We start from the raw sequence: 11,243 nt of genomic DNA on the forward strand, positions 1-11,243 counted from the left end.
AAGTATTCGACCACTCGACGACAACCGTTGGGCCAGAACAAGCCCAACTCCTTCGGAGGCCTAACACCCTGTTTCCAAGCCACACCTGGGAAACCCGGGGCAAGGTTAAGTAGGGTTAGGGTTCGCTAAGAGAGGGGAACGAATGACTTGTATGTAGTGGTGGCTCTATCTTTCCGATCCCTTTCTCCTAGTTCCTCTCGTCCTCAAATTCTTGTATCTACACTTATATTGCTACATAGTTCGTTAGTGAATCGATCGAGAGCGTAACATTCCTCCTTATGTATGAATGCACCCACTTGCCTGTCTCAAGTGCACCTAGGACCGCACAAGCATAGAGCACACTGACATGTTCACATCATTCAGGTTCACCTTGGTCGCCTGCATCTCATTGAAAATGGTAAATGCCTCTCGACAACGGTCGGCTTGAGTGTAGAGAGAGAGAGAGATCATCGCACTCCAAGCAACCACATCCGGGAGTGCATTCTGTCGAACAATGAAAAAAATTTGTTTTGCTTCCACGGAGGCAAGAATTTGCTTTTACGAGAGGCACCGTGCCTCTCGAAAACAAAAAAATAATAATATGTTTTTTTCCTTCCTTAAAGGCACAGTTTTGCTTCTGCGAGTTGTGCCTCTCGAAAACGAGAAGAAAGAACGTGTTTTCTGTTTTTTTCTTTCACGAGAGGCAAATCCATGTCTCTTGAAAACGAAAAAACACGTTTTTTTTTTGTTTTGTTCTTTCGCGACCATGCCTCGCAGAAACGAAAAAACGTGTTTTCTGTTTTTTCTTTCTTGAGAGATAGAAGTCCAGTTTTTTCGTAAAAGAAGTTTGTCAAAATCTATCAACATGTGATTTAATTTTAAAGATCTCGACGCGAGGAATCGAACGATGAAAATGATTCAAAATTTGGATGCACAGTTTAAAAGCTAAAACATTTAAGAAATACGAATCTACGTAAAAAAAACTTACATGTTACGACAAATGACATACATGAATGCGTTATTTGTCGCACGTGAAAAAGTGGGAACGGTTTTTAAAAAGTATTCCTTAATTAATGATTTCAATTAAAAAAATCAGGGGACTGACTTGAAACATTTTTAAGAAAAATTGCCCGTTGGCCATTCGGCCTACAAATCAATTCGCTGGGCCGGACGGTGTTGGTTAGGCCTATGGTTATTTTCTTTTTCGAGAATGAGTTTATTTTTCCTTTTTCGCGTGGAGTAGAAGTGTGTATTGTTTTCTCGAAATGTACAAGAGGAATACAAGAGGACTCGAGGAGAAAGACACAAATCCGTAATTCCGGATCTCATCTACACACACCATCGCCCCCCATCAAAACCCGCCGTCGTGGTTGCGGAGCGGAGATGAGGTGCTACACGGCGGCGGCGGCAACGCTGCTGCTTCTGCTGGTGCCGCTGGCGGCGGCGGAGGCGGCGATTGCGTCGTACAGGGAGAGGACGGAGGAGGAGATGCGGCGGGTGTTCGTGGAGTGGATGGCAAAGCACGGGATGGCGTACGGCTCCGCCGTCGAGGAGGAGCGCCGGTACGCTATTTTCAAGGACAAGCTCCGCACCGTCGACCGGCACAACGCCGGCGCCGATGCCGGGATCCACCCGTACCGCCTCGGCCTCAACTCGTTCTCCGACCGCACCAGCGCGGAGATATATAGCCGTACGTTAGCCCTCGCTATCCTTACTAGTACTGTATATTCTTATTATATATTCCGCTTTCAACCTGCTCCTTGATTAAGCAGTCAACTGCAATAGTTCCAGTAGATGATTTTTTGTTTGGCCAAAAAAATCCTACAGTAACATATGGGTATCCTGATTATACAATATTCTACAGTTGGCCACAAGTGTGTGAAGATTTCTTAGTAACCTATATGCATGGGTATGATTAGTCTACCAATTCTTTCTTACCAGAGTGTGACTTAGGTACTTACATTACATAGTTGAGCGCTTCTATTACCGACTGGATTATACAAAATGTAAGAGAATCACGAGATTTTGGTTCTATGGTTGATGAGTATTATAGAAAAAACATTGTTTACAACAAACATGGACATTAAGTTTCTCTGCATTTGGACCGAAATAATCTTAGCTGAAGGTGAAAAATGCATAGTTGCTAATGGTTCTCTAACGGATGATCTCACAATCTGCTGTCATTTTTTCTGGGAGAACCATCTACATCTCATGTGGATGTTTCACATACATATTAGTATAAGTGCTTCCTCTGAATTATCATCACTAGCATAAAACCTCCAGTTATACCTACAAGATTTTTTTTATATCCTCATTCGTTACTTTTACCATTTATAGGTGTCATTCCATAGCCCGAGAACCAAAATAAAGTCTGGAGGTAGCACCCGTCCTGGAGAGACAAAGCACAGGTGCATCTGAATATGTTGCCAGAAGTCTTTTGGCTTTGATAACTTTGTTGCCAGTTCCTTATGTAATAAAATTGAGATGAAAATGTATGCATTTCCAGAAGATGAAATGAGAAAACAAATACAGTGAGAAAGATTGTTTTTAATATGTTTCTTAGGACATGCACGCAAGGCACAAGTAAATCATGAATTAACGAACTTTGTCTACATCATTAGAACTGCATGGACATGTAACCATGACTATCTTCAGGAAACAACCTATCATTTGTTAAGCTTCATGCACTACCAACGTAGCCAAAAGTTCGAACTGATGGAAAGGGCTAGGCAATCCACATATACACTTCAACACCCTCTCTCACGTGTGAAACGGAAAGTCAACACGTGGACAGACTTAAGGGTATGGCTCAAGAGGCCTATACGTGGACAAAGGGGCAGCAGCAATTTTTTTATATAAACCACGAAAACCAGGATTTGAACTAAAGACCTTACGCTCTGATACCATGTTAAGCATAATGCACTAGCTAACGCAACCAAAAGTCCCATCTGATGAAAGGGCTAGTGCAATCCACATATACTATAACAGTCCCCTCACATGTGACGGGGAAGACAAGTCAACACGTGCAACCGGAAGAGAACGATGGCACGCGAAACTCACGTATGACTCAAGAGGCCTCTACGTGGACACACAGAAGGGCTACCAGCAATTTTTTAAATAAATTGCGAAAGCCAAAACTTGAACTCAAGACCTTAGCTCCGATACCATGTTAAGCTTCATGCACTAGCCAACGCAACCAAAAGTCCGAACTAATGGAAAGGGCTAAGCAATCCACATATACACTTCAACACATTCAACTGTCTTTTTTTCTTTTTCTTTGTAATACTACTTTACTTTGCTATTTTCTTTTCCAGTTCCTAGTCTTAGCCGCTTCTCCACAATAGTTTGGACCTCATAATATGTGCTTTGCAAAACAAACGAAGAATAGGAACACAAAGAGAAACACGGAGAGCCTTACCAGATCTGATGCACAAAATAGAGAGTGGTACACAATCTAGAAATATTATTGTTCACTGCATTACTGATGAAATATAGCACCTGGATGCCTTCTTTTGTGCTTAAAACTAAAACCCATCGTCTCATGAAGCATGCCCACTTTTGTTATCTTTCAATTAAAGACAACACATGGAGGATGTTTTCCCCTTAAAAAGATGTCCTCATGAAGCATAAGACAAACTAGAGTACAAGTAAGATGGAGTAAGCTTACTTTCATGTGTGTTTGGAATATTATCTCTTTATTTGATCTGAATGCAGCTGGAGGAAGCCTTATGTCGCTTGGTAAAGTTGGCGCTCAAAGAATGGTACTATGAAGTTCTGGTGGGCTAGTGCTTCAAGCGTCAGCATATGAGTTCTTTTACATTGTGATCTGGAAGCCATTTCGGTACAAAGTTGCACCCTCCATTCTCAATGTGAGCGCATAATTTCCATTGGTTCTTTTCTGCAAATGATTCTGAATCCGGCTGATTATTGCTAGGTGTTAGAAGTTAGTGCATGATTTCAGGTAGTTCTCCTTTATTGCAACTCTTTGAACCTAGTTCGTGTGGCTTAGGGAAACAAATAGTTTAGATGGCCACATGCTAGGCGATAATTGTGCCGACTCTCCAAAATATTGTATCTGTTGTACTGATGCATGACCATTTATACAAATAACTAGATGATACCCCGCGCGTCGCTGCGGGAAGTTTGACAAAGAATTTGCAAGAGAAAAAGCACCAACTATATTATATACATGTGAAAGAAAAAAAAAGTACTAATCTGGAAGCACTATGTGCATTTTCAGTGTACCAAATGGTGTTCCGAACATTGAGTATAAATTTTCAGTTCACCCAAAAAGGTGTGAGTAATAACAATTAATCTTCCATGGCCATACTTCAAGTTAGGGTAAAATGTATCAATTTCATATGGTCATCTCAACCATTTAGATGTCTACAGATGTTGCTACGATATAGAACATAGTTAGATAGACACATTCACATATTTCTTGTTTTACATAACGATAAAATGAGTAAGTTACATTGCTCCTTATGTACAACACGTCAACACATAAGTAGATTTTGGCATCCACTAATATCTTTTCAAAATACAGCTAGCAGCTTGCAAACTTGAAAGCAAACGACAGACACAAAACCCGAAGCCCTCGAATGACCAACATTACTTAGTGTATCAAGTTTGTTCCGCCTCTCCAATTTTGTAGAAATGCTGCCAAAAATATTAGATGGGTGCCATATGAAACAAAAAGAATGCTATCAGTAAGTATTTGGGAAAAGGGTTCCCCACCTGAAACCAAACTTTTGTTTTTTTTATTGTTGCTCCTTATATCTGCCATAACACAACACCATTACAACATGTGATATACTGATGTTACTATCAGTACGAAAATAGACATTTTCATGAAAATAAAAATATTGCTGTGTCATCTAGTTGGGGAATGAGATAGAGAAAATTGTCATCTAGTTAGGGAATGAAATAGAGAAAATTAACTTGGTCAGTCGTTGCAGAAATATAATTGAGTAGAGCAACTAAAAATAGGTACAGCTAGGTGGCAAATATTCTAAGGCCCTGTTTGGAACCACCCAGATTATATAATCCAGTTTTTATAATCTATTCTGTCTCCAAACAGAACAGATTATGGTGTAGATTATAAAAACTAGATAGACAGATTATTAAAAACTCATAATCTACTCTACATCAGCTAAAATCAGATTATGGATTGCTAATGACCCATTACCCTTGTAAAGTTGGAGATAATTACATTCTTACCACCGCCACCCTCCTCTCTTTAAAAAAACAAAGGGCAGACAGGTCAGTATGCAATGTAAAACCTGGATTACAGTTTATATAATCTGACCTCCAAACATGTCCACCTGGATTATTTTTATAAACCAAATTATGTAATCTAACTTCATAATCCAGATTATCATAATCTATTGTGGTTCCAAACAGGGCCTAAATCTTACAAAAGAGAAACACCCTTACCTTGATAGAAGGCAGTTCTCCACACATTATCAGGGAATCTGGCAAGCTAGAATCAACAATTTTCAAATACAAATCTATAGAGTAAGACATCAATTACTAAATTCTTAATAAGATAAAATGGGAGTGCATTCATGTCAGGCTGATGCCCCTGTCCAACGGGGAGCCTTGTGTAGCATTGGCACGGAACAAAATAATTAATTTAAAGATTAGAAAGTCATTAGAGAACAAACACCTGTTGTGGCATCAGCAGGTACACCATTGATGTGAGGCAGAGAAGACAACAACTGCAAGTGGTGTGTGGTGTCGCGGACGGATGCAGTATGTTAGCTCTCACACAAATACCTGCGGAAAAAATCACACTCAACTCTGAATTTGTATTCAAGGAAAAAAATACTAGTATGGATAATGGAACACACATACGATTGAGCAATGCAGACCAGAAGTGAATACAAAGCATACCACTAAGTGATGAAACAGCACACAGTATGGGTAAGTACGCAACAAACCATACATCCAGCTTGGTGGAGATACAGCCATCCATCTATCGCATCTTCTGAAATCTAGCAAGGTCTCCGATTAGTAGCTCATAAATCCAAAGGACTATTTGAGTGTTTGGAACTTGTATATAACATACTGCTGCTGAAATGAAACTACACGATAATTCAAATAGGCATACTTTTGATTATACAGATAGCCACATTGGTAGTTGCTAGTGATTCAGCAATACAAAAACATAGAAAAATTCACCAAGGGAGAAATCATGGATGGAATTACGCTTACCCTCTCAGAGCCAGCCATAACAGGAATAGATCTTGATGGAACAAAGTTGAACCGCTGAGGCAGCGACCACATGAATATGTGATCTGAATGGAATTACGCTGACCCGGGGAGGCAGGCGCAACAGGAATATGCGATCTGGAGAAAAGTGCCGAGGGGGCGTTAATGGTAGGCCAAATTTATGGTGTACCGTTTGTGGAGCATCATTTGTGGTGGCTGGCTGACAGAACGTCACGCATGGTGGCGGCTGGCCGGGGGACGATGGGTCGTCCTGCAATCGCGCCGGAATGGTGCCGCCCAGCCGGGGGAGGGTGCGTCGTGGTGTACTCACGCAGTCGCGATGGAACGACTCGCTGCGGTGGCTGGCCGGGAGAGAGACGCAATGAGGAAGAGACTGAGCGATGCGATGGACATAGGATTTTTTTTGCTTTTCCATGGGCTTTGAACGTCCAAATTGTTTTTACCATGGGCTTTTAACTGTCTAATGAGTACGTGCAACACATTCAAACTGGAGACGCGGCTAGAAATCGAATCGGAGGGGAGGCAGAGAAAGCCTTGGAGATGGGGAGTCGATGCACACCGAGCTGGAAAATATGACGTGATCCCATCGCTATTGTAACTGATTCTGATGACATGTCATGCATGATGAGGTGGACTATCTGCATGCTAAGAGAACTGCTTGTAGTGGGGATTGACTTAAGAATGTAAGATGCCTGGCTGTTATGCTGAAGCATAGGCTAATGAGACTAATATTAGTCAGCACGAAACGTGGGGCAAACTATCATTTTAATATAGTTCTGTAACTAATGTTTCTATGTCCAGGTCTGGTTAAAAGATTCAATCCTTTGTGGCAGTGACGGTAGATGTTGCTCTCACAAATCATCCTTGTTTTTTTTGAAACACGGTCCGTTAGGGCCCGATTCATTAAAAAAGGTCGAAGAGAGTTGCCCGGTTAATAAACGGAAAATCGGGCTAAAACCGTCACAATACGCCCACCAAAACAAGGCACACAAGGCGACCTGTCAACCTACACAAGAACGCACACACGCCGCCAAGGAGAAGAGCGTCGTCGAGGTTGCAATCCGGCGTCATCGTCATCACACCTCCACGAGGGCGACTCCAATTTCACCATCGACGACCACCGATGTAGCCTCCACCGTAGTCGAGCGCAGAGGCCTGCGTCGGTCAACGCCAAACAGTCCACTGCACGCGCCTGCGACCAGGCAGCTCCGACTCTGTCGACGAGCATTGTAGGATAAACAACGCCGGACCTGTGTCGAGCCAGCGCCAGAACCAACCACCCGTCTCGCGTCATCGTCACCGCAAGGCTCCTCCTCAAATAGCTCCGACTTCAGAAGACAAGAGAGGCACGACGACCCCTCGAACGCGCTGGATGAGACCGACTACCAGAACACAACAGAAAATCCTACTCCGCTTGAAGCGGCCATCGTTGCCACACAAGAAGCCACGCAGAGCATCCACATTGCCGGACGGGCCCTAGCCGACCGCAATGTCGCGAGCGTCATGGAGCGTGCAAACGAGATCCAAAGCTCTACAAGACAACACCCCCAAGAAGGAAGCGACGATGCCGACGCCGTCATCCGACCCAACCGGGACTAAGGTTTTCACCCGAAGAACTGGATTCGAGGGTGTGCAGGGATAGAACTTCTCGACGGTGCCTCCAAGGAGGTGAGCCGACATCCACAGACGCCGACACCGTCGACCGACAAGTTTTTGCCCGGCAAGCCTTCGCCCGGAGCACCTCCCAACACCACAACTCCATGCACAACACCTTCGCTAGCCCGCACGCCTCCCACGAAGCCATCATGCCATGACCATGCAGAAGCCACCACAAACATCCAAAAGTCCCCACAGCCGGAAACTCGGTCATGGAGACAAGCTGCAACGACGATGCCCTCAACAGGGTCACGACGCCCGTAGACGTCACCATCATCGCCCCGACCGCAGCCAGGCATGGTTCTCACTGGCAGCTGCACCACACGACCGAAGACCGACTGGTCCAACCGGCATAGCACGGCCATCGCTTCGCCCGCACGAACACTGCAGCCGTTGCCACCCACCACCATCCTGGGGCTGCCGCCCCGGGATCCATCCTCCACCGCAAACAACTGCTCAGCCAGGGAAGGACGACCATGTCTGTCGACATAGGGCCCTGCCTCGCCAGATCTGAAGGCAGAGGAGGGGCCTGACCAGACCGACGACCGGCCCAAGCCTCTGCGAGAGGCCAGCCAACAGCCAAAGCTGCCGCTGGGGAGCCCGAAGCTTGACCGCAGATCCGCCGTCACCGCGAAGCCGGAGCCGCACGGGAGCAGGAAGGGCGCCACAGTCGCCGGGCCCCGTCCAGCTCGCAAGACGTCGGCACGCCGCCGCCGAAGCAGGAGCAGCACACCGTGCCGCCGGAAGCCACACCCAAGGAGAAGACGGCGTCATGGGAGAGGGCTTGAATCAGAGGGGAAAGAAGGCGCCGCGGGATGCCCCGCCGCCGCCGTCTGTCGCCCAGGCTTAGCCCGACAACATCCTACGACGGCGGCGAGGGAGGGGAGGGGGGAGGTGGGTGGCACCGGCGGCGGGAATGGTTTCCCCCCGAGCCGCCTGTGAAGGCAATGCAGGGGCTCTAGGGTGACTAACTACATCAACCACGAATGTTGAATGTTGAATGATGTTTTCAGCTAGGACATTCATAGGTACAGATAAACATGACAAATGATCTTCTATTAGAACATGTCATATATACCGTTTCCATAACTCTAGCATCCCTTTTTTTATAACTCTAGCATAGAACATGCCAGGTAGCACCTGGCAAGCCGTGCCACCTAACTGGATGCTCCTGAAGTTGCTTAAGACAAGAGGTACTGATGTATCTAATAGAGTTCATTCTCTGTTCCCATGTCTTAAATAGCTGTTAACCGAATCTTGCAGTATATGCCTTGCCTTTCTAATTGTTTGGTATAAAAAACGATGTCTGGAAGCATATCTTAGCTCTTAGTGATGCCTCGGCGGTTGGTGCAGTCCTAGTATTTTGTTCGACTACTGCTATGTGGTATGAGAGCTCTTATGTTAAAAGATGCTAATGTGTTGGCAATCTAATTCAGCTGCATGCACCTAGATTCGTCAGTGTAGTTTTTCTCCTAAAGGTTCCATTAGTGAAGCTCCCAACAAGTGAAACAAATGGTAGAAAAGTGTATGTTCATTTAGTACACTGCGGATCTGGTTTACTCTGTTTCGAAAAACAATGGACGCAAAACATACTTTCAGGAAAAGTTGCAATATGTGAAGGTTATTATAATTCTCTGTCAGGAATAAGTAGCATTGGCGGAATTTTCTGAAATTATCTACAAACTTCGCCTGAAGAATGTGGCGGCAGAGCTGTGCTCTTTTATCTGGAAGCACGTTTGCTTGAAAGAATCCTTAAGCAGCCTGCTCCCAAACCTGGTCTTTTAATTGGCTGTGATTGTGTATGAAAACAAGGGCCTGACCGAGTTGTGTTGTCGTCGTCTTGACTTGATTCTTGCAGGACCTGAAAAATTCATCTCGCTTGACTCTTTGCGTGGTATCTTGGGTTATCTTCGTTTGCTGATCCTTTAAGTAACTAGTTTGGCGTTGTAGCAAACCTGGAAGGCTGGGCGTATCCATACGTACTTCTCGATATGTTTATGAAATGTTGAGTTGCTGGAAACGTTTGTGCCCTGTTTGATTCGCAGCAATATTTTTCCTTGTGCTTAGGTTTTTGGAATACCAATGAGGCATTTATGTGTGACATTCAGTAGAGGTTGGTCATTGTGTTTCTAGTACAACAATGCTTACATAAGAGTCTTAGAGTTGCAACATTTCGTGAATGTGTACCTTAGGACAAATTTGGTAAAGTATTAGATGGTCATGAGGGTTGGTACACTTAGCTGATATCATGGAGGCACAGGTTGTTGAGGCCACCGGCGACGGCGTCTTCAGTTGGAACTTGCAGATATTACGCCACACAATCAGCATATGCTACACACTCTTCAAACTTGAAACTGTTGGTGTTTGGGCGCCTAACAAATGCATGGTGTTTACTTGGCTCGCTGCTCAAGACCGGTGCAGGTGCAATCAGAGCGTCTGCCTCCCTTTGTGACCAGGCCGACAAGGCATTATCGCGTCTCCGGTCTTGCAGGGTCTCCTCTCTGCAGCAGATCGCCCCACTGCCGGATGAGGTCTACCAGAGACCGCAGCTGAACGCACCGGTGCCAACATGCTCGCCAATTATCCTAACTGTTGGAAACACCATAATAATTGCCTTTTTGCCGCCGTCTCTTTTGTTTCCTTCGCTGCTATGTGGCAAATCTCGGCCAGCTTCTAATTTGTACTTTCTTTGCATATGTATAGTATATGCTGTTACGATACTAAATTCAGTTATAAGACCATTGCATTTCGTTGTTTTATTGACTACTGAAAATGGCGCCCACGAGTTTATATTATCTCTTGGTTGTTACTAATGAATGCAGATAATATTATATGCAAACTCGGCCATTGATGCCTCGTACTGAAGAGATCGCGACTTAATGAAATACTACCTCTGTACCACCAAAATATAAAACGACTACCTCTGTACCACCAAAATATAAAACGTTCTTGTAGGCTAAACTACCCAAAAAGATGCTTTAGATTGGTTATAATGGAAAGTATCATGCATATAATGTTATTGTATGATATTATCTTTATAAAGCCTTCAGATTTGAAGGGGTTTGGAGGGGATTGAGAGGGATTAAATCCTTTACAAATCAAATTTCACCTAAATCCTCTTCAATCCCCTTTTAAAAGGGATTAACCGAACAAGGCCTAATGCATAGTATTATAATTTAGTATCATAATAGTTTTATTTATTATCATGCAAGACATATATTAGTATATTATTTAATATGATATGGTTATCATATTATGAATTTATGATACTTAATCCTTTCTTTTCTCATTTAATTATGTGTTATATAAGCTCAAAATCTTTAGTTGACATGCATGATACTATATATAAATATGATACTCACATTGTGATCAGC

At 44.0% G+C, this 11,243-nt stretch overlaps 1 protein-coding gene across 3 annotated transcripts; it reads left to right on the forward strand.

Moving 5' to 3' along the window:
* Nucleotides 1-1,200: 1,200 nt before the first annotated feature.
* LOC123427023 (oryzain alpha chain-like) lies at nt 1,201-10,628 on the forward strand. 3 transcript variants are annotated; one of them, XR_006622354.1, is made up of 4 exons: nt 1,201-1,669; nt 2,317-2,387; nt 3,694-3,848; nt 10,130-10,628. XR_006622354.1 is itself a non-coding variant. In XM_045110954.1 (2 exons), the coding sequence occupies exons 1-2, from the start codon at nt 1,363-1,365 to the stop codon at nt 2,328-2,330; spliced, it is 321 nt and encodes a 106-aa protein (XP_044966889.1). In that variant the 5' UTR covers nt 1,201-1,362; the 3' UTR covers nt 2,331-2,530. The 3 variants fall into 3 exon arrangements, 1 of the variants encoding a protein (XP_044966889.1); XR_006622355.1 differs by having other exon boundaries at nt 3,694-3,820; XM_045110954.1 differs by lacking the exons at nt 3,694-3,848; nt 10,130-10,628 and having other exon boundaries at nt 2,317-2,530.
* Nucleotides 10,629-11,243: the final 615 nt, after the last annotated feature.

Source organism: Hordeum vulgare, chromosome 2H (assembly GCF_904849725.1).
Source record: "Hordeum vulgare subsp. vulgare chromosome 2H, MorexV3_pseudomolecules_assembly, whole genome shotgun sequence".
Classification (NCBI taxonomy): Eukaryota; Viridiplantae; Streptophyta; class Magnoliopsida; order Poales; family Poaceae; genus Hordeum; species Hordeum vulgare.